Raw genomic sequence first — 23,455 nt, forward strand, 5'->3', positions numbered from 1 at the left:
TGTAGCAGACAGTGTATGGCAGACAGTGTATGGCAGACAGTGTATGGCAGACAGTGTATGGCATCGTGTGGGTGATCGGTTTGCTTATGTAAATGTTGTGACCAACAGATGCATATCTGTATTCCCAGTCATGTGAAATCCATAGATAAGGGCCTAATGAATTTCGTTCAATTGACCGGTTTCCTATGAACTGTGACTCAGTAAAATCTTTGAAATAGTTTCATGTTGCGTTTTGATAATATTGTTCAGTTTACTTACAGGTTTCTGCTTTTATCTGTCTGGTGTTAGCTAGTAACTGGCTGGCTTGGTCAACAACCAGCATGAAACAAAAGTGGGGGAGGGGTTGCCCAAAACTCAGATTCAGTTTTCATGCCATTACATCAAGACACATGCCAAACAAGATTCTTACAAACTTCTTGATAATTACTAATCATGATAAATGAATATTGTCTGACTGTGATATATTTATTTTTATATATACACTACTGTACAAAAGTTTGGGGTCACATAGAATTTTCCTTGTTTTTGAAAGAAAAAAAAAAATCTTGTCCATTAAAATGACATCAAATTGATCAGAAATACAGTGTAGACATTGTTAATGTTGTAAACGACTATTGTAGCTGGAAACGGCAGATTTTTAATGGAATATCTACATAGGCGTACAGAGGCCCTTATCAGCAACTATCACTCGTGTTCCAATGGCACATTGTGCTAGCTAATCCAAGTTGATCATTTTAAAAGGCTAACTGATCATTAGAAAACCCTTTTGCATTTACTTTAGCACAGCTGAAAACTGTTGTTTCATGCTTTTTTGTATGCGGAGCGCAGCCCTCAGATAATCGCATGGTGTGCTTTCGCCGTAAAGCCTTTTTGAAATCGGACACAGCGGCTGGATTAACAAGAAGTTAAGCTTTATTTTGATGTACTACACTTGTGATTTTATGAAAGTTAAATATTTATAATTCTGTAGTCTGAATTTCGCGCTCTGCAATTTCACTGAACGCTACCATCCCACCTGCCCATAAGAAGTTAACCTTTTAAATGATGTAGGACACTTGTATGTTCATGAATGTTTAATATTACCATTTTATAATTTGAATTTGGCGCGCTCCAGCTTCACCGGATGTTGTAGATTTTGATCCCATTAATGGGATCTGTGCGCTAAGACGCTAAAGTACACCAATAATAAAAAGAGACTTGCTTGGGCCAAGAAACATGAGCAATGAACATTAGACCGATGGAAATATGTCCTTTGGTCTGATGAGTCCAAATGTGAGATTTTTGGATCCAACCACTGTGTCTTTGTGAGACGCAGAGTAGGCAAACGGATGATCTCTGCATGTGTGTTTCCCACTGTGAAGCATGGAGGAGGTGGTATGGGGGTGCTTTGCTGATGACACTGTAAGTGATTTATTTAGAATCCAAGGCATACTTAACCAGAATGGCTACCACAGTATTCTGCAGCGACACGCCATCCCATCTGGTTTGCGCTTACTGGGACTATCATTTGTTTTTCAACAGGACAATGACCCATAACACACCTCCAGGTTGTCTAAGGGCTATTTGACCAAGAAGGAGACTGAAGGACTGCTGCATCAGATGACCTGGCCTCCACAATCACCCGACCTTAACCTAATTGAGATAGTTTAGGATGAGTTGGACCACAGAGTGAAAGAAAAGCAGCCAACAAGTGCTCAGCATATGTCTCTTTCAAAACTATTGGAAAGCATTCCAGGTGAAGCTGGTTGAGAGAATGCCAAGAGTGTGCAAAGCTTTCATCAAGGTAAAGGGTTGCTACTTTGAAGAATCTAAAATCTAAAATATATTTGGAATTGTTTTACATTTTTTTTGGTTACTGCATGGTTCCATATGTGTTATTTTGTCGTTTTGATGTCGTCACTATTATTCTACAATGTAGAGAATTGTAAAAAATAAAATAAAGAAAACCCTTGAATGAATAGGTGTGTACAATCATTTGACGGGTACTGTATCTAGCCAGACCTCGCCCTGTTTCCACTGAAATTGTCCAAGATGGTCTAGCTTGATAAACATTGCAGACAATTCGAATTGGTTCTAGCTTTTCAGACTTCCTGCTAGTTTGGCATGAGCAAAAGTTATCCTTCTAAAATGTAGCATTTTTTATCAGAGATGTTTTAGTCAAAATGCTATTTTACAATCAGAATCAGAATGACTGTTCTGGATGTTTTTACGTTTGTAACGGTCACTAGACCTAATGGCTGAGAACTCAATGAATGCATGCTACCAGTAACTATATCCTTGCACATCACTGACATGCTTGTCTCTCCTGACGTGGAGGCTTACACTAGTAAATGCCTCGTATAACTTTAATCAGTTATTTGGACTAAAACAACTGATTGTTGCGCCAACCCGAGTGTGTATTGACAGTAAATCAACTTTGGATTTGATTATTTTATCAGACCAAGGGAACGTCTGTCAGTCAGGAGTCTTAAATATTGGTTTCAGTGATCATATCGTAACCTACTGTACCCGTAAGAAATGCAAAAGTCTACTTGAGCCAGGTAATAACTACATGAAAGTACCCGTCTAAGAAACAATATTCAAAGGAACGTTTTGTAAAAGTGGTTGGAATTTTGGTTTGGTCTCGTAAACTGTGATGAGGTTGATCAAGGTCACGAAAATGGATCGCTTTCGAGATCTTAGACCTCATAAGGAAAAGGGATCGCTACCTGGCCAGATTCAGAAGGACAAATCTACAACAAGATGATGATTGTTATTTTAACTGTAGAAACCAGGCAAGATACGAAATGGATAAGGCCAAATCCGAACATTTTATAGACACTGTTAATGACAACTTACATCAGCCTCGTTAACTGTGGAACATTTTGAAGGACATTGGCTCAACATCTCCCCCTAAGGTAAAATCCTGTAGTATTGGCCTGGATATTGATGCTGTTTTATGTTATGAACAGGCAAAGGTTGTAAATTATTTGACCACATTCTTTACCACTATAGCCTCATTTCTGGTTAAGAAGTTACCAACCTTGTCTGGACACTATGGCCAGTCTTTCATTAACCACTTTTACCATAGAACATAATAAATGATTTGTTTGAGTTGTGCATGGTAACAGAGGACAAAGTATCCAATCTAATATGCTTAATGAGCACAAACAAAGCAACTGCACTCGATAACCTTCCTTGAAGATTCATAAAGCATAGTGCATGTCTCACTGCTAAAATCATGACACATATTGTAAACCTTTCTATTAGTCGTGGTACATTTCCCAAGGATCTCAAAACAGTCCACTCCACAAGAAGAGCAGTAAAACAAACGTAGGAACCTACAGGCCTGTGTCAATCCTCAGCACTTTATCCAACGTTGTTAAGAGGTTCGTTTTTAATCAACTTGAGGGAGACCTTCTCGAGCACAAACTTCTTCATGACCTCCAATCTGGCTTTAGAACAGCTCATTCCACTGTTACTTGCCTTATCCACCTGTTTGACCACATCAAGCAGGAAAGGGAGAAGGGGAACTATACAGGTATGGTCATGTTAGACTTGCAGAAAGCTTTTGACATTGTGGACCATGATATTATCCTGATGAAACTGAAATGTGCAGGTCTAAATGATGTAGCAGTGAATTGGTTTAGGTCTTATCTGACCAACAGAACATACGAGTGTAATGTTGGTGATGTTCTGTCAATATCCTGTGGAGCACCGCAGGGATCAATTTTAGGGCCACTCTTATTTCTTATACAGTATATGTTAATGTTATGCCAGATACAGTATAGTGCAAACTCCTGCTTTATGCTGATGATTCAGCCATACTGGTATCAGGGAAAGATATAGTTTACATAGAGGAGACCCTGAGTAAGGAATTGCATTTTGTTAGAGATTGGTTAACTGACAACAAATTGTCGCTACATTTGGGAAAAAGTGAGTTGATTTTGTTTGGAACAAAATGTAGATTGCTTAGGGCTGACAAGATAAAGGTAAACTGTGCAGGCAATGAGATTGTATCTCACACAAGTGTAACTTATCTTGCTGTGTCCATAGATGCTGTGTCCCTTTCTGGAGACCTGATTGCTGCTAAATTTCTTTCTGAAATGGTGACCAAATTGACATGTTTATATCGTAACACCAGATCAAGAAAGTCAAGAAACTTCTTGTCTCAACCTTGATTCAGTGCCGTTCTCATTATGCCTGCTCTGCTTGGTATAGTGGGCTATCAAAAAAGAGAATGCAGGTCATGCAAAATAATGCTATCAAGTATATGCTGAATGTCTCCTCTAGGACACACACAGGAGTTCCGGGAGGTGGGCTTGTTGCCTTTGGAGTCGAGAGTGGACCAACTTAAACTTAATCATATGTTTGACATCATAAATGATCGTGCCCCAGGTTATTTGAAGAACCACATTCATATTCTCTATAACTAACGCAGTTACAATACCAGAGCTAGTGTTATGTCTTGTAAAATCCCAAGAGTAAACAGTAATGCAGGGAGCATGTTTTTCCATACATGGATTTGTCTATGGAATAGCCTCCCCCTGGAGACTAAGCAAAGCGAAAGTAGAAATGGCTTTAAACAGTAGGCAAAGGTTTCCATTTGGACAATGTTATCTAAGTAAGAGAAACCATTCCACTGCCCTTGTGCCCCCTACTGCTGGTCAGGTGTATTTATTTGAATGATACTGTACTGTAGGTATGATGTGCAATGAATAGATTGTTGTGAAATGAATATGGCTGATTTTTAAGGTTAGGGAGAAGTGCTGCAAATAGTGCCACTTTTTAGAATGTACAAATAAATGAATGTTTTTATGGTTGTTTGTCATTTTGTCTTGTCTTTTAATCATTGTGTGTTATTGTTTTTACCATCAAGGACCACTTGGGAAATAAGCATTTTAATAATAATTTCAAGTGGCTCCACATTGTACAACATTTAAAAAAAGTAACGTCCTCTCACTGTCAACTGTGTTTATTTTCAGCAAACTTAACGTGTAAATATTTGTATGAACATAACAAGATTCAACAACTGAGACAAACTGAACAAGTTCCACAGACATGTAACTAAGAGAAATGGAATAATGTGTCCCTAAACAAAGGGGGTTCAAAATCAAAAGTAACAGTCAGTATCTGGTGTGGTCCTCATGGACTGCACCAGATTTGCCAGTTCTTGCTGTGAGATGTTACCCCACTCTTCCACCAAGGCACCTGCAAGTTCCCTGACATTTCTGGGGTAATGACCCTAGCCCTCACCCTCTGATCCAACAGGTCCCAGACGTGCTCAATGGAATTGAGATCCGGGCTCTTCGCTGGTCATGGCAGAACACAGACATTCCTGTCTTGCAGGAAATCAAGCACAGAATGAGCAGTATGGCTGGTGGCATTGTCATGGTGAGGGGTCATGTCAGGATGAGCCTGCAGGAAGGGTACCACATGAGGGAGGAAGATGTCTTCCCTGTAACGCATAGCGTTGAGATTGCCTGCAATGACAACAAGCTCAGTCCGATGATGCTGTGACACACCGCCCCAGACCATGACGGATCCTCCACCTCCAAATCAATCCCACTCCAGAATACAGGCCTCGGTGTAACGCTCATTCCTTCGACGTTAAATGCGAATCCGACCATCAGAGAATCCGACCATGAGACAAAACCGCGACTCTTTCGTGAAGAGTACTTTTTGCCAGTCCTGTCTGGTCCAGCGACGATGGGTTTGTGCCCATAGGTGACGTTGTAGCCAGTGATGTCTGGTGAGGACCAGCCTTGCAAGATGCCTACAAGCCCTCAGTCCAGCCTCTCAGCCTATTGCGGACAGTCTGAGCACTGATGGAGGGAATGTGCGTTCCTGGTGTAACTCGGGCAGTTGTTGTTGCCATCCTGTACCTGTCCTGCAGGTGTGATGTTCTCATGTACCGATCCTGTGCAGGTGTTGTTACACATGGTCTGCCACTGAGAGGATGATCAGCTGTCCGCCCTGTCTCCCTGTAGCGCTGTCTTAGGCGTCTCACAGTACGGACATTGCCATTTATTGCCTTGGCAGTCCTCATGCCTTCTTGCAGCATGCCTAAGGCACTTTCATGCAGATGAGCAGCAAACATGGGCATCCTTCTTTTGGTGTTTTTCAGAGTCAGTAGAAGGCCTCTTTAGTGTCCTAAGTTTTCATAACTGTGACCTTAATTGCCTACTGTCTGTAAGCTGTTAGTGTCTTAACGACTGTTCCACAGGTGCATGTTCATTAGTTGTTTATGGTTCATTGAACAAGCATGGGAAACAGTGTTTAAACCCTTTACAATGAAGATCTGTGAAGTTATTTGGATTTTTACGAATTATATTTGGAAGACTGGGTAAGGGTCGAATAAGGGACGTTTCTTTTTTTGCTGAGTTAATATGTCTGTTACCCAAAATAAATTCAATTCAAAGGACAATTGGGCTAGGGGCGGGGCTGGGAGCGGGGCTAGGGGCGGGGCTGGGAGCGGGGCTAGGGGCGGGGCTGGGAGCGGGGCTAGGGGCGGGGCTGGGAGCGGGGCTAGGGGCGGGGCTGGGAGCGGGGCTAGGGGCGGGGCTGGGAGCGGGGCTAGGGGCGGGGCTGGGAGCGGGGCTGGGAGCGGGGCTAGGGGCGGGGCTGGGAGCGGGGCTGGGAGCGGGGCTGGGAGCGGGGCTAGGGGCGGGGCTGGGAGCGGGGCTAGGGGCGGGGCTGGGAGCGGGGCTAGGGGCGGGGCTGGGAGCGGGGCTAGGGGCGGGGCTGGGAGCGGGGCTAGGGGCGGGGCTGGGGGCGGGGCTGGGAGCGGGGCTAGGGGCGGGGCTGGGAGCGGGGCTAGGGGCGGGGCTAGGGGCGGGGCTGGGAGCGGGGCTAGGGGCGGGGCTGGGAGCGGGGCTAGGGGCGGGGCTGGGAGCGGGGCTAGGGGCGGGGCTGGGAGCGGGGCTAGGGGCGGGGCTGGGAGCGGGGCTAGGGGCGGGGCTGGGAGCGGGGCTAGGGGCGGGGCTAGGGGCGGGGCTGGGAGCGGGGCTAGGAGCGGGGCTGGGAGCGGGGCTGGGAGCGGGGCTGGGAGCGGGGCTAGGGGCGGGGCTGGGAGCGGGGCTAGGGGCGGGGCTAGGGGCGGGGCTAGGGGGTACACTATCACATTACACAAGGACCTTAAGGGGCTTAAGGAGCATACACACATTTATCATTCAAACAGCTTTTTTTGTTGGCAGGGTATTTACATTTCCCAAAATAAATTACATTCATACTGTCATTTTGCAGTACACCAGCGGTTAAGCATGTTGGGCCAGTAACTGAAAGGTCACCGGTTCAAGTCCCAGTGCAGACAAGATGAAAAATCTGTTGTGCCCTTGAGCAAGGCACTTAACCCTAATAGCTCCTGTAAGTTATCTGATAAATTACAAAAAATTTACACAGCCACCTGGTTTACTTGTTAGCATGAGACTTCACCATGTGAAGAGGAAGTCTCCTAACTCACCATTACAAAGAAATATGTTGCAATATGTTGATGATGACCATAGTCACGACAACTTGCTAAATACCAACAGGATGTGGTTTCTAAATAATTCTGTATCATTCTATGTCAACATTACAGTGTTTCTACACTTCATAATAAAACCTTATTTGAACCAAATATAAATGGTTTCTTAGCTACATATGAGGTTCTGCTATCACAACTGCATATGTAGCCAATACATTTTACAATGACTACAAAATATTACGCACCTGCCAACCTCCTTGCACATTTTTATTTATCTACTTTATGAACATTCAGTAACACATGTAATCACCCCACATCAGAATAGCTGTTGGACTGGTCTGGTGTATCACAGAATTTATGGAGGGCGCAGCAATGACTTGTGGCAGGAGACCTATAGACCGATCCGTGCCCCATGGGCTATAAACAGTGCCTCCATGTATGCAGTTAACCTCTTGAATGTCAACTCTCTGAAATTGGGGAGGCACGTGGTTCTGGTACCTGTTCCAACCAACATGTTTGCTTATAAATCGATCTGTGGACAATGTACACTGATCGATAGCCCTTGTTCGCCCTGTCCAATATCCCATTGGGAAATCTGACCCCAGTTTGAAACAGAAGACACTTTCTGTTTGTCGCAGACGGACAACATGAGATGAAAGTTGAGTTCTGTCAGAGGTTCACAGGGGTGGGGGAAGAAGTTTTGAAACGAGACCTTTGGAAAAAATGAACATTTTCTCAACACTAACCACAGAAATATGTTGTTTTTTTACATAAGGAAGGTTACATCTAGTGAGTTGTTTTTATAAATTGACTGTTTCTATATCTAGAAAGCATATAAGTCATTTCAAGCCTTATTCATAGACTTTTGTAGAATAGGAAATACATCCTCAAAATTGAGCACACCTCAACAATTTATAACTATTTTTTACCAGAAAGGTGAGATTGTAATCTTTCTGGCAGTATAAGCATGGTTAGTTATTGCTTATGGCCCTCTCATGACATATCATTTCTTTTGGAGTACATCTATTTAGGAGGAAATCTACATTTCGCCATTATCATTCAAGCGGTTATTAACTGCTGCTGTGGTCTACTGTACCTTCTGAATAGCATCCCTGAAAGGATAAACCGGCCAATCAGCTTGTGGACATTCAGGTCAAAAAATAAATACATCTCTAACATTAAACATGAACTTTCATGTGGGGATAGTGTGTATGCGCTTCTTAGTGTGTATGTACTTCTCACAACCACCATAAAGAGGATATGCATAGCAATGCATAGGGCCTCAATGTAAGGCTACATACGATTCAAATAAAATCATATTTAAAAGAATGGACAGGGCCAAGGATATTATGGATCATAATCACTACTTGTTGCAATGGTATATGACTTGCAGATGATATCTCTACTTCTACTTCCCCAAATGTCTCTTTTAAAAGGGCTAACATTTGAATTGAAAAGACACCTGTCCTTTCTGGTTGAAGAAACACTTCAAGGAAGACATCAGTTTCTCTCTTCTGAATTTGGTGAGGGTCTTTACGGTTTTAGAAGAACTTTTAACTATTGTCTTAAAAAAAGAAAAGAAGAGAGACATAATATCAACATGGTTATGCCTCAAAAAAGTATCAGATTAAATCCTGGCCTAAAATGTTCTAATTTGTTGTTGGCAAAAAACATTGTAGTATTTAAATAATAATTATATCTATATCCTACATGAATCTGTAACGCTGTGGGTTCTCCTGAGTAATACACTTTTTGATATAATTCTGTTTTATAGGAAGAACTGCAGTAGAAGGCCAAAAGACCACCACGATCTTCGATCCATCATCATGGGAGTCGTAACTGTGTCTGTTCTTGCCTGTCTCCTCCTCACCCTTCTGGGAACTGGAGCCCTCCGCCACGATCCTCATTGTAAGTGACAGCCAATCCCATTTCAATCCAGTTTATTTTGAATGTCTTTTTTCTCTCTCTTCTATTTGCTGTTCTAAGTGATTAGTAGTAGTTAGGTTTCAAGCTTGCAGGAATTTAAAATAAAAAATACATTCTCTGCAGATATCTGTCCAAGTGGATATACTGGACCAGACAGTACAATACCCCATTGCTACAGAATGGTTAATAAACAAATGGGATGGCAGCAAGCACTGGTAAGTGTCCCACCTGCAGCGAATCTAATCAACACTTGCATTTACAGTGATGGTGTAAAAGAGAATATTAAATAACTTAAACTTCCAATTAATACGACCTTCTTTTTATTACACTGACACTAACTTACAGGCAGCTCAGTGGCAAGTAACATTCTGCATTTCATAGTACAGTAGACCTACTGCAATATAAATATAAGGGCTGTCAGAATCAATCAGTTAACTCATTTGAACTTTGTGTCATTTTTATGCACTAAAAGTTTTAATTGTGATTAAATCATATTGTTTGAAATACAGTGAAAACATCCAAAATACAGAATCTATACAGCGAAGAAATGCTACCGTATTCGTAATGAATGAATGGATTAATTAAATTAATCGAGGAGAGGGGGGGGGGGGGTGTATTTAACAGTATTTTACTGTACTTACCAGGGATTAGAACAAGCAAACCTAAAAGTGTCAATGTGTTTTCCAATGAAACGCACCAATGCATTTATTTGGAATGTTTTTCATGTTTTGAAAAGTTGTTTTCATCCATCTTTTTATGTTATTCATGTTGTGTTTCTGCAAAACTCAGGCTGCGACTACACAGGCAGCACAATTCTGATATTTTTCCACTAATTTGTCTTTTGACCAATCAGATCACTGCTGAAAGAGTTCTGCTGTGCAAAAATCTTACGTGATTGGTTAAAACACCAATTAGTGAGAAAAAAAAGATGGAGGCTGAGACATTTCACTGTTGATAATACCCCCAAATTACCATATAAATTAGTTTTCCGTCCGTGTACCACTACTGATCAAATGTCTACAAAGTCAAGGCTTGTAAAATAAATCAATTAAAATATGGATGTTTCTTCATAAAGGATTACTGCAAGAGAGATAGGGGCACCCTTGCTGCTGTCCACAGCGTTGAAGAATACCAGCTTCTCCTTTCCATGGTGAAGCAGACCCAGAGTATCTCTGCTTACGCCTGGGTAGGACTGAATGATCTGGATCAGGTAAAACAATCCGTAACACTCATGTAAGCACTTACTAAGGTCTTATTTCACATCTCTTTAATTTGGGCAGTTGATAAGTTACTACTGCCCTTCACTGAGATGTTGATAACCTTGAAATGTTCTCCCTGACAGGAAGGGAATTATGTGTGGACTGATGGGTCATCCGTGAATTGGTTCTGGTCCGAAAGTGCCAAAGCTCAGCAGTGGGGAGAAGAAGACTGTGTGGCACTGAACTCTTATGCAGGTCAGTAAACTTTAAATTGGATGTGTGACACTTATGCCCGGATCCCAATCCGTATTGAGAATGCGCCTTTTAAAGGCAACGTTCCCGCATTCACGGAGATCGCATTCAAGGTAAACACTGCAGATGTCTGCTCAATTGGAAATTACCTTTAAATGTCAAGCGTGCTACAATGCAGTTCCGTTTGAAGCCTGGCCTGAAGCATAGGGACCCTGTATGAAGGACTGAACAATCAAATACATAGTAAGAAGTGCATAAACACGGTCAAACTTCACAGTAACATATCATATAATATTTGTAATTTTCCATATTTGTCACATTGATTGAAGCGCTGTTGTCATTACTCTGTTGCCTTCCACCGAGACTAACATGGACATTGTCCTCTACAGGGGCTGAGGGCTTCGATGACATCAAGTGTGACAGTAGCTGTACCTTTGTCTGCATGAGAATTGCTACGGGTGGAGTAGCCTAAGATGGCAGAGGAGTCCAACACCATCCACACAGAGTGCGAGCGTAAAGGGATTTCGCCAACGTACTCTGATTTTATTTTCTGCTATCGCACGTAAAGTCCTTTGCGTTGATTGAGGACAGATTGAATACTTGATGACAATATGATAAAAAGTGATCTAATGGCAATTACACTATCGTCGGTTGCCATTGTAAATTGTTAAAGTTATTGTCAGGTTGATTCTACAATTGCATTTTCTCTCATGTTCTCTGTATGTTACTAGCCTTAAGCTACCAACCATCGAGGCACCCAAGGTTTATCCACAAACAAACGGTTCAATCCCCTCACTAACTCAAAACCGACCATTATCTAAGAACACAAACATGATAATGTTGAATGTACAGGGGAAATTAGTCTCAGCACATTTTTAATGGTTTGACTCTTATATGGAATATTGAAAGAATTGGTGGAATTGTGTCATCCTGATTATCCCTCAATGCTTCAATGCCTCTTTGAATAAAACCTTTCAGCTTCACCCATTCTCATGCATGGTCAATCTATTTTACATATCGTTTTCTATGTGATAACTTGATTGATAGGTGTCTGGTACCTTGTACCATGCGTGAGACATCAAGGAGGTGATACTAACATCACATGGCAGTCGGTGCCCTTTGAGATGAGAGAGGAAGATATTTTTTTTATGAGCGTGGCCTTATTTCTATTACACCACATTGGATGACTGTGGTGGATGATTTGATGATTCATATTCCATTCACCCAGTTCAATGCAACATTGATAGATTTAGCCTAATAGTCACATGATACTCGAATTTCCCCTATAACCATCATGAGGTTGCTACAACGTAGTCTATGAACGAACGATTAAAACGTAGGTGCACACAGGTCCAGAGAAAGATTTGAGGTGACAGACAGACCATGACATATTCAATACCGTCTTGCACATTCCTGCCTGTATCTAGCTGATCGAGGGTGTAATCATTAGTTCAAATGGACACATTCAGGTATGTTTATACCCGTTTCCGTTTTCTTCCTTTTACATTTGAATTCCAACAGAATCTGCGGAATGGATCCATCCCTGATCACAAGCAAACAGTTCACTTTCATAACAAGATACAAACAGCATGTTGTATTCCTTCTCTCCCCTCTTACCTTCACTTGCAGACTTCAATGCACAACACATCAGCTGTCTGTGACCAGGCGGGAACCCCCCCCCGTTCCAAGCCAAACCTTCCTATCATACAGCTACACACAGCCTACATCGTTGTCACCATTTTAGCTAAAGTAACGTCATAGTCAACATACCGTAGCTAATGGAACTAATATGTTAGCTAGTAAACCCGCAACAATCACGCAGTCAGTAAGCAAATAGCAGTTACACCGGCGGGCCCCTGTAGGCAATAAATGAGAAAAAGTAAACTAACTAGTTACCATGACTTGGAAGAGTTCCGGTTTTGGATAGTCACAGCGAGCTAGCTAACATGGTATCCCTCTCTGTTTGATTAGGCTAAACTATCTAACTGCCTTTGCTACCTATGTAAATAACATTTAAAGTAATAAAAAATAATATATTTAGCTAGCTCTCTATCTCGTCACTCCTTCATTTTTAAAAGAAATTGTTCGAAATGGTTCAACTATTGTATTTCTCTCTCTTTGAGTCAACCACTCACCACGTTTTATTCACTGCAGTGCTAGTTATCTGTAGCGTATGCTTTCAATACTAGATTCATTCTCTGATCTTTTCATTGGTTGGACAACATGTCAGTTCATGCTGTAAGAGCTCTGATAGGTTGGAGGATGTCCTATGGAAGTTTTTATAATTACTGTGGAAGTCTATGGAAGGTGTGAGAACCATGAGCCTCATAGGTTTTGTTTTGAATCAATGTACCCAGAGGAGGACGGAAGCTAGCTGTCCTCCGGTTACACCACGGTGCTTCCCTACAGAGTGCTGCACATTGCCAAACAATGTGTTTGAATGATTTATTTTGTGATGTGAATATATTTAGTATAGTTTTATCTAAAAAGGATAACTTATTTATTTTTATGAAATCCTCTGAGGATTCTCCACTGGATGACATATAGCATCTTGCTGTAGTTGAGACCGGTCTGCTCACTCACCAACGTGTACAGCTCACCACGCTAACTTCATTCAATAACTTAGCACAAAACCATATACATAGAAACAACAGTGTAAAGTGAAGCATATTTTCCAAAGTGAACTTTCCAGACACATTTATTGGGCTGATAACATTACTCAAACACAGTGTAAGACCATTGTAAGCAATAAAACAGGCTTCAGCTCAGAACTGCTTCCACAATTCAAAGTGAACCAAGCGTTTGAAGGTCCATTGCAGCCAGTGTTCATCTCAATATCAAATCATTTCTGGATAACAATTAAGTACCTTACTGTGATTTATTTTCAATTAAAATGGCCAAAAAATAGCTTCTTAGCAAAGGGCAATTTCTCAAGCAAGAATTTTGCTAGACGTGTCTGGGATTGGTCTGATTGGGGAGGGGAAAAACAGACAATTATCTGTTATTGTCTGAGAGGTTTGGAACTCTTTTGGTCTATTAACTAATTTACTGCATGGTGATGTCACCAGGAAGGCCAAAACTCCATCCCACCAAAACAGGCTGAAATTACAGGTGGTCTTTTCAAACAGCTCTTACACTAAAAGGGCATTATCAGAATTTTCACAATTTCACAGTATTATTCCAACCTCATAGTGTGGAAATATAAAACACAAGAAATCACATTTTTGACTGCACTGGGCCTTTAAAATACTCATCTTTTTTTTATCCTCTTAATATATCTTTTAAAATGTTTATTTGTATTTTTCTTTACATATTCAGTTTTTCAGCAGTACTGATAATTATACTATATACAACAAAGGCCAAGACACTCATCGGTTCATCAGTTAGACAGAAGATCCTTTCCTGTTGTTGCTTTGATAATGACCTGCTATTACAAGGCTGTAAGGTCTAGCTCTCTTGGCTTGTTGCAGTCGGCATGCCTTGTAAGTGACGGTGATGACGACGCAGCTATGAGCCTTGAAGACTTTCTCTGTCTAAACCACTAGGGGGCGTCGTCTTGATAAGTCCTTAAGATCTCATTGGTAGCAAGGTGTCTATGTACAAAGGCTAAAAGTCCCAATCAGTCCTACTCAGTCCGTGTGAAGAAGAGGCTGTATGAAATAAATGCTTCAGTGTTTTTGTGTTTTAAACATTTTGTTATCTCCCAAAAAAGTATCAGTATCAAAACAGGTTTCGTAATAGATATATTTGTACTGGACGTGTCAGTTAGTATGTGTTGGAATTCAAATAGTTCTCGATGTACGTATGAAAAGTAGTCGTCTCTTTGCAAAGCAACACAAAGTCTTTTACTTGATAATGTTCAGTTTCATTTTTTTCTCTTTTTACATGAAATAATCTTAGATGAGATGCAGCCTTGGTGCGGTTTCCAGTTGTTTTCTTCCTTCCTTCTTTCTTTCCTTCTTTCCTTCCTTCCTTCCTTCCTTCCTTCTCTCTCTCTCTCCCTCTCTCTCTCTCTCTCTCTCTCTCTCATATCCCCCTCCTGTCTCTGTCATTGTGTCTTGTTTCTGTGCTCACCCAAGAGAGACTACTTTAGCAGCCACTCATTCACTGGAAGAGAGGAGAGGGACAGGGTGAGAAGACCACACCTTTCTGTGCACATGCACGTCTAGCATGGAGCCCCTTTCTATCCTGCAGCATCTATAACATTCATTTTAACATGGCAATACATTGTTAGGATTGAGACAGAATGCATTGAGCATAGCGATATGGTGCTGTGGTGTTCCATGTTCATATTAGCAATGTACGCTAAATGACAACATTTCTACAGTATCTGTTAGTTAGCATTCTGTTAGCATCCCAATATACATTTCCCATTCAATTAGCCCACTGACACCTAGCTATGAGGGGGCTGACATTCCTCTGCCTTCAAAGTTTAACCTTAGATTAACAAGTACAACTAGTGTAATTAAAGACAAGAGACAACTCTGCTGCTATTGTGCTGCTTCTGTTTACTCTCTAGGGGCTGGTTGGAGAGGTAGAGTACCACATACTGTGTGTGTATGTGTGTGTGTGTGTGTGTGGGGGGGGGGGTAAACGTGTGTGTGTAAAATGTCTGTCTCTGTGTGTGTGTTTGTCTGTCTGTCTGTGTGTGTGTCTCTCTGTGTGTGTGTGTGTGTGTGTGTGTGTGTGCGTGTGTCTGTCTGTCTGTGTGTGTGTGTGTCTGTGTGTCTGTCTGTCTGTCTGTCTGTCTGTCTGTCTGTCTGTCTGTCTGTCTGTCTGTCTGTCTGTCTGTCTGTCTGTCTGTCTGTCTGTCTGTCTGTCTGTCTGTCTGTCTGTCTGTCTGTCTGTCTGTGTGTGTGTGTGTGTCTGTCTGTCTGTGTCTGTCTGTCTCTCTCTCTCTGTGTGTGTGTGTGTGTGTGTGTGTGTGTGTGTGTGTGTGTGTGTCTGTGTGTTTCAATCTCTCAACAACTGCTGCACAGAATAAGAATTTCATCGGAGAGCGAGAGGATAAGATAACAGAACAGTCTGGCTACAGTACAGTAGATCCTGGAAGAAGAATACAATGAATAATGGGGGTTTACCTCTTGCCCTCACTGTATATACGCTTCAGGGGTAAAATTCACATTTTGTGCAGCAGTTGCCCAGATATATTGGCTGAAACAGAGGAGAGGAGATGATAAACAGACCGCATGCAGAGTCCCCGAATCACACTGAGATGCTGAGTTGGCTTTGTAGTTATGAAGTAGTTTGGCCCACACTCTCAGACGTCGTTTGGAAATATTGCTATAATATCACGATAAGTAATATACAATCACTCTTTTTAATTTAAAAAAAAAATCTATAAACGTTAAGGCTATATTTTACAAAGCTGATAAGACTATGTTTTAGGTAGTATTTTGCTTTATGAGGGACACAAGCAGACACATAGAAAACAACCAACGTTAATGTCCATGTCTCCTTCACCACCATTTTGTATATGTCTGCTAGTCAGACCTTGTTTAAATAAATCACTAACAAAATGGTGGTGGCGGGTGGATTGGAGCTGTGTTTACCTCGGTACTGGAGCTTCTGGGCCCTGTTGTTGGGACAGTCTTTGCCCTGCATGCTGAAGTTGATGTTGGTCCGGATACAGCGGTTGTTCAGAGGTTGGACCGGGCGAACGTTGTCGCTCATACTCAGGAAGATCTGAGACGGCTGGTTCTGACTCAACAGTCGTAAGGAGTGCATCTGGAGAGGAGAGAGGAGGAGAGGTGAGGGAAGGGAGGTCCATGAACAAAGAAGATGGAAAGGTAGAGTATGTAAATGAAGGGATGGAACGAGAGAGGTTAGGAAAGCAGAGATGAGAGGGGATCGGAAGTGAAGAAAAGGCATTATTTCAGTATGAATGGGAGAACAATCCATGTAGAGGAACGTAATTGCTGTTTGACAGTCTTATGTAGCTAAGCAGTAAGAAGCTACTGTAGAGACAGACCTGCATTTGTGTGATGTACACTGGCTTATTCATCAGGATCCATGTGGCCGTCTCAAAGCAAGGCGGGATGGTCATCGACCCGTCATATGTGATAAAACTAGAGGTTTCTGGGTAAATCTCCTCGATGTTCAGGCCCATCAGCAAATATGCATCATCTGGAGAAGATGGACAAGATAGACAGGTTTCAATATTACATTTTAATATTCTATTATAGCAGAGTTCTTGAGTCCTGGACCTGGAGAGCTACAGAGTGTGCATGCTTGTGTCCTAGCTCAGCTCCAACACAAGCACTTGCTAGTTGAAATAGATGCGTTTGTGCTTGGCTGGAACAAAACCCTGCTTCCCCTGTGGGTCCCTAGTTCCAGTATTGTAGAACGCTGCATTACAAGCTTGTCTTTATCACATTTCATGTCCTCTCAAGCTAATATTTAGTTTAGAATATCCATGATATATTTGTCTTACTGTCTCAAAATGTATTACATCCACTCTAACTGGTGTGTTCATCATTTGTATGTAGACGTTTTGCAAATTGCTAATTTCACATTAAGCTGGTATTTCTCAGACTGCTTGACAGGCTGTTGTTATAGCAGACTACACGACAGGCTGTTGGTATAGCAGACTACACGACAGGCTGTTGGTATAGCAGACTACACGACAGGCTGTTGGTATAGCAGACTACACGACAGGCTGTTGGTATAGCAGACTACACGACAGGCTGTTGGTATAGCAGACTACACGACAGGCTGTTGGTATATCAGACTACACGACAGGCTGTTGGTATAGCAGACTACACGACAGGCTGTTGGTATAGCAGACTACACGACAGGCTGTTGGTATAGCAGACTACACGACAGGCTGTTGGTATAGCAGACTACACGACAGGCTGTTGGTAAAGCAGACTACACGACAGGCTGTTGGTTTAGCAGACTGCTTGACAACCCCCCTTGTTTTTCATCCATCCCCTAATTGGTCTAAACTAATAGACAACCACACTTAGTCTTCTACTTCCAGTTTATACGTACTATATACATTTTACAGACACAGTATATTTGACAATAGTTATCTTTTGTTTGTTTTTAGTCCTATCCTAAAGCTACTCTCCACCCCTCCCATCTATCTCTGAACATCATCCAGTCCCATCCTAAAGCTACTCTCCACCCCTCCCATCTATCTCTGAACACCATCCAGTCCCATCCTAAAGCTACTCTCAACCCCTCCCATCTATCTCTGAACACCATCCAGTCCCATCCTAAAGCTACTCTCCACCCCTCCCATCTATCTCTGAACACCATCCAGTCCCATCCTAAAGCTACTCTCCACCCCTCCCATCTATCTCTGAACACCATCCAGTCCCATCCTAAAGCTACTCTCCACCCCTCCCATATATAGTACCAGTCAAAAGTTGGAACACATACTCATTCCAGTGTTTTTCTTCATTTTTAAAATGTTTTACATTGTAGAATAATAGTGGAGACATCAAAACTATGAAATAACACCTATGGAATCAAATGGAATCAAAGTTTATTCGTCACGTGCACCGAATTCAACAGGTGTAGACTGTCGTGTCTTCGGCATAATTTGTGAAGACTGTTATTTTATCAAATCAATTCTCTGTAATTATTATTAAGTAATTAAACCAATCATGTACATGTAATTAACTAGGAAGTCGGGGCTCCAAGGAAAATCTTCAAATTACAAAGTTATAATTTTCTTAATATAACTCTTCAAATATTTTAATATCTGATCAATTAGTCTTCTAATTAATTAATTATTCGTTACCTCACGTTAGTCTCATTCCAAACACCGTAAATTGTTGGTTATCTGCATGCGGTGGCAGAGAGAATAGTCTACGACTTGGGCGGCTGGGGTCTTTGACAATTTTTAGGGCCTTCCTCTGACACTGCCTGGTGTAGAGGTCCAGCTTAGTTCAGTGATGTACTGGGCCGTACGCACTATCCTCTGTAGTGCCTTGCGGTCGGAGGCCGAGCAGTTGCCGTACCAGGCAGTGATGCAACCAGTCAGGATGCTCTCGATGTTGCACCTGTTGAACCTTTTGAGGATCTGAGGACCCATGCTTAACCTTTTCAGTCTCCTTAGAGGGAATCAGTTTTGTCGTGCCCTCTTCATTTAGTAACCAAAAAATATATTTAATATTTGCTATTCTTCAAAGAAGCCACCCTTTGCCTTGATGACCGCTTTGCATATGGGGTTGTGGCTTCCAGATAGTTCCTTTTGGCAACACGTGAGCATATATGTCATTCATGTTCATCATGTTATTATAAGAACGTGTTAACTAGCCCAACAGTGGGATATGCATAGGCACTTAAAAGATACTCCTACACTTGTCTAAATCCTATTAAAGCTACAAAAGCGTCAGTTTCCAACCTTAACATATGTTGAAAATACAACAGAATAGATTAACCGGAATTACATTTACTATCACAGGTGGCCAAAAATAATCTAAATCTAAAAGCCATGCCCCTGCTAAACCACACCTCCAGTCTTCTGATCTGACCCGGTAGATCATAGCTCACTAACCCAGCATCAACAACTAAATTTAAAGAAAACAATGTTTTTTTTTGTGTGTCAAAATAACCCAACGTGTGTTCTGTCCAATATTTACCCAAATTGGGTTGTTTTTAACCCAGCATTTTTTAGTGTGTAGAATTTCTGATTCTCTCTTTCTCTCTGTCCCTATCTATCCCTCTCTCCATCATTCTCTCTTTCTCTTTCCATCTCTTGTTCTCTCTCGCTCTCTCTACTACGCTAACACACTCAATATGTAGTCATCTGTTGCGGCTTCCGTTTATAATAAAAGGTACTATGTTTGCTGTGAAGAGGTCACACTAGCTGCTCCTTCTATTTATACTGGGAGTTTAGCTGCTATTCACTTTCACAGTGTGTATCTATCTAGACTAGAACAACATCAGCATGCTCACCAGCCCCTAGCCTACAGGTAGGACATACAGTGCCTTGCAAAACTATTCGTCCCCCTTGAACTTTGCGACCTTTTGCCACATTTCGGGCTTCAAACATAAAGATATAAAACTGTATTTTTTGTGAAGAATCAACAACAAGTGGGACACAATCATGAAGTGGAACGACATTTATTGGATATTTCAAACTTTTTTAACAAATCAAAAACTGAAAAATTGGGCGTGCAAAATTATTCAGCCCCCTTAAGTTAATACTTTGTAGCGCCACCTTTTGCTGCGATTACAGCTGTAAGTCGCTTGGGGTATGTCTCTATCAGTTTTGCACATCGAGAGACTGAAATGTTTTCCCATTCCTCCTTGCAAAACAGCTCGAGCTCAGTGAGGTTGGATGGAGAGCATTTGTGAACAGCAGTTTTCAGTTCTCTCCACAGATTCTCGATTGGATTCAGGTCTGAACTTTGACTTGGCCATTCTAACACCTGGATATGTTTCTTTTTGAACCATTCCATTGTAGATTTTGCTTTATGTTTTGGATCATTGTCTTGTTGGAAGACAAATCTCCGTCCCAGTCTCAGGTCTTTTGCAGACTCCATCAGGTTTTCTTCCAGAATGGTCCTGTATTTGGCTCCATCCATCTTCCCATCAATTTTAACCATCTTCCCTGTCCCTGCTGAAGAAAAGCAGGCCCAAACCATGATGCTGCCACCACCATGTTTGACAGTGGAGATGGTGTGTTCAGGGTGATGAGCTGTGTTGCTTTTACGCCAAACATAACGTTTTGCATTGTTGCCAAAAAGTTCAATTTTGGTTTCATCTGACCAGAGCACCTTCTTCCACATGTTTGGTGTGTCTCCCAGGTGGCTTGTGGCAAACTTTAAACAACACTTTTTATGGATATCTTTAAGAAATGGCTTTCTTCTTGCCACTCTTCCATAAAGGCCAGATTTGTGCAATATACGACTGATTGTTGTCCTATGGACAGAGTCTCCCACCTCAGCTGTAGATCTCTGCAGTTCATCCAGAGTGATCATGGGCCTCTTGGCTGCATCTCTGATCAGTCTTCTCCTTGTATGAGCTGAAAGTTTAGAGGGACGGCCAGGTCTTGGTAGATTTGCAGTGGTCTGATACTCCTTCCATTTCAATATTATCGCTTGCACAGTGCTCCTTGGGATGTTTAAATCTTGGGAAATCTTTTTGTATCCAAATCCGGCTTTAAACTTCTTCACAACAGTATCTCGGACCTGCCTGGTGTGTTCCTTGTTCTTCATGATGCTCTCTGCACTTTTAACGGACCTCTGAGACTATCACAGTGCAGGTGCATTTATACAGAGACTTGATTACACACAGGTGGATTGTATTTATCATCATTAGTCATTTAGGTCAACATTGGATCATTCAGAGATCCTCACTGAACTTCTGGAGAGAGTTTGCTGCACTGAAAGTAAAGGGGCTGAATAATTTTGCACGCCCATTTTTTCAGTTTTTGATTTGTTAAAAAAGTTTGAAATATCCAATAAATGTCGTTCCACTTCATGATTGTGTCCCACTTGTTGTTGATTCTTCACAAAAAAATACAGTTTTATATCTTTGTTTGAAGCCTGAAATGTGGCAAAAGGTCGCAAAGTTCAAGGGGGCCGAATACTTTCGCAAGGCACTGTATATACCCTGAAAGTTAAAGAAAAACAAAAAAGACAATCCTTAATCTGTGAACATCAATCATGTTTCTATGATGAAACCACCTCACCCCTGCAGTCTTGTTAGTCTCTCTCCACCACCACACATCACTGGAATCCGCGTTGGCATTAATCATTCCATTTGGATGCTGTGTTTGTGTGTGCGTATGTGCGTGCGAGGTTATGACAGCTCATTGATGCCTCTGAGACCTCCAATGCACTGGGGGTCACTGTGTTTACGCAGCCTCTCCTCAACCCCATTAATCCAATTGTTCTCTTCTCTGAGCAAGCCATGTGCCATTCTAATATGGCCATCTAACAGCCCTAGCTGTCTCTACAGCAGTCTCTCCAGCTACTCTTTGACTTGTTCCACTGTGTTCCTCCCTACAGTCTACATTGGCATCTCTACTTACTTTTATATGTTATTCTTGTGATGGTGTCTCTATTCAACATTCGATTCAGGAATGCATTCGAAGTCTCCGCAATCTGGAATACGAGAGGAGAGAAAGAATCACCCAGAGACAGTCACATCAAAGCCAGTCACACACATCGCAAATTACTTCCATATTCCACAATCTCGACAGTGCATTACAAAATGAACCAAAACGCACTAACAATATGACACCAGCAATTCAAGTGCATTCGCTTTAGGCCCAAATCTTAACTTGAGGCAAGCATGCAGAAAATCTCCCCTTGACTTCAATGCATGACTTACTCGCATAATGCTAGTTGCACAAGTCCATCTCTCTGACCACCAGAGAGAAAGACACTTTAAAGAGCCTGAACACCAGAGAGAGAGACACTTTAAAGAGCCTGAACACCAGAGAGAGAGACACTTTAAAGAGCCTGAACACCAGAGAGAGACACTTTAAAGAGCCTGAACACCAGAGAGAGACACTTTAAAGAGCCTGAACACCAGAGAGAGACACTTTAAAGAGCCTGAACACCAGAGAGAGCCACTTTAAAAGAGCCTGAACACCAGAGAGAGAGACTTTAAAGAGCCTGAACACCAGAGAGAGCCACTTTAAAGAGCCTGAACACCAGAGAGAGAGCCACTTTAAAGAGCCTGAACACCAGAGAGAGCCAATGTAAAGAGACTGAACACCAGAGAGAGCCACTTTAAAGAGCCTGAACACCAGAGAGAGCCACTTTAAAGAGCCTGAACACCAGAGAGAGCCACTTTAAAGAGCCTGAACATCAGAGAGAGCCACTGTAAAGAGACTGAACACCAGAGAGAGCCACTTTAAAGAGCCTGAACACCAGAGAGAGCCACTTCAAAGAGCCTGAACACCAGAGAGAGCCACTTTAAAGAGCCTGAACACCAGAGAGAGCCACTTTAAAGAGCCTGAACACCAGAGAAAGCCACTTTAAAGAGCCTGAACACCAGAGAAAGCCACTCTAAAGAGCCTGAACACCAGAGAAAGCCACTTTAAAGAGCCTGAACACCAGAGAAAGCCACTTTAAAGAGCCTGAACACCAAAGAAAGCCACTTTAAAGAGCCTGAACACCAGAGAAAGCCACTTTAAAGAGCCTGAACACCAGAGAAAGACACTTTAAAGAGCCTGATCTGCTTTTAGCTGTCCTGTAGCGCTTTTGTCTAAAGACTCAGGGGTCCAGAGTCAACGTGGAACATACTAATCAGTTAAAGATGCTCCACACGCTCCCTTAAATCCCCCTTAGTCCCGAGCCTCAGCCTCCTGTCCCATTCTCATCCTCACAACTCTGACTGTCAAGATGTCTCGGAGGCTAAGTGATTAAAAAGCAATGGATGTCCCTTGTCACTACTCTCTCTCTTTCTCAGATGTTTTGAACACTTTTAATGGAGAAATCACCTTGGGGGATGCAGACATGTTATTCTGCAAAATGTAATTAGGGAGTTCTCTCCAAATTGTGAAGTAAACTTAAAAGTAGCTACAGAGAGGAACTGTTCAACAACATATGTCAATTTGACATCTAGAGAAGAAAGATAGGTGACACTCACATCCTAGACAAACACTGTCTAGTCTAGTAGATATGGCTGAAGGTGACTCAAACTCCATTTAGTGTCCAACAGT

General features: G+C 42.0%; 2 protein-coding genes across 4 annotated transcripts in view; one reads left to right on the plus strand and one right to left on the minus strand.

The window, feature by feature from the left end:
• The first annotated feature begins 8,888 nt into the window (after positions 1-8,888).
• LOC109865156 (alpha-N-acetylgalactosamine-specific lectin) lies at positions 8,889-11,804 on the plus strand. Its single transcript, XM_020453266.2, has 6 exons — positions 8,889-8,967; positions 9,219-9,352; positions 9,494-9,585; positions 10,446-10,580; positions 10,713-10,824; positions 11,211-11,804. Exons 2-6 carry the CDS (start codon positions 9,271-9,273, stop codon positions 11,291-11,293), a joined length of 504 nt encoding a protein of 167 aa, XP_020308855.1. The 5' UTR covers positions 8,889-8,967; positions 9,219-9,270; the 3' UTR covers positions 11,294-11,804.
• A 1,685-nt stretch (positions 11,805-13,489) lies between these two features.
• Positions 13,490-23,455, minus strand: part of LOC109866028 (carbonic anhydrase-related protein 10) — a 330,920-nt gene continuing 320,954 nt past the window's right edge. The window contains exons 7-11 of one of the 3 annotated variants that reach the window (XM_031799279.1): positions 21,815-21,887; positions 16,793-16,947; positions 16,374-16,548; positions 15,903-15,975; positions 13,490-14,928 (exon numbers count right to left, since the gene is read on the minus strand). In XM_031799279.1, coding sequence (XP_031655139.1) covers positions 15,941-15,975; positions 16,374-16,548; positions 16,793-16,947; positions 21,815-21,887 — 438 coding nt within the window. In that variant the 3' untranslated portion in view covers positions 13,490-14,928; positions 15,903-15,940. The remainder of the gene's footprint in view (positions 14,929-15,902; positions 15,976-16,373; positions 16,549-16,792; positions 16,948-21,814; positions 21,888-23,455) is intronic. The other 2 variants (XM_020454566.2, XM_031799280.1) reach the window with 2 other exon arrangements.

Source organism: Oncorhynchus kisutch, linkage group LG20 (assembly GCF_002021735.2).
Source record: "Oncorhynchus kisutch isolate 150728-3 linkage group LG20, Okis_V2, whole genome shotgun sequence".
Lineage (NCBI taxonomy): Eukaryota > Metazoa > Chordata > Actinopteri > Salmoniformes > Salmonidae > Oncorhynchus > Oncorhynchus kisutch.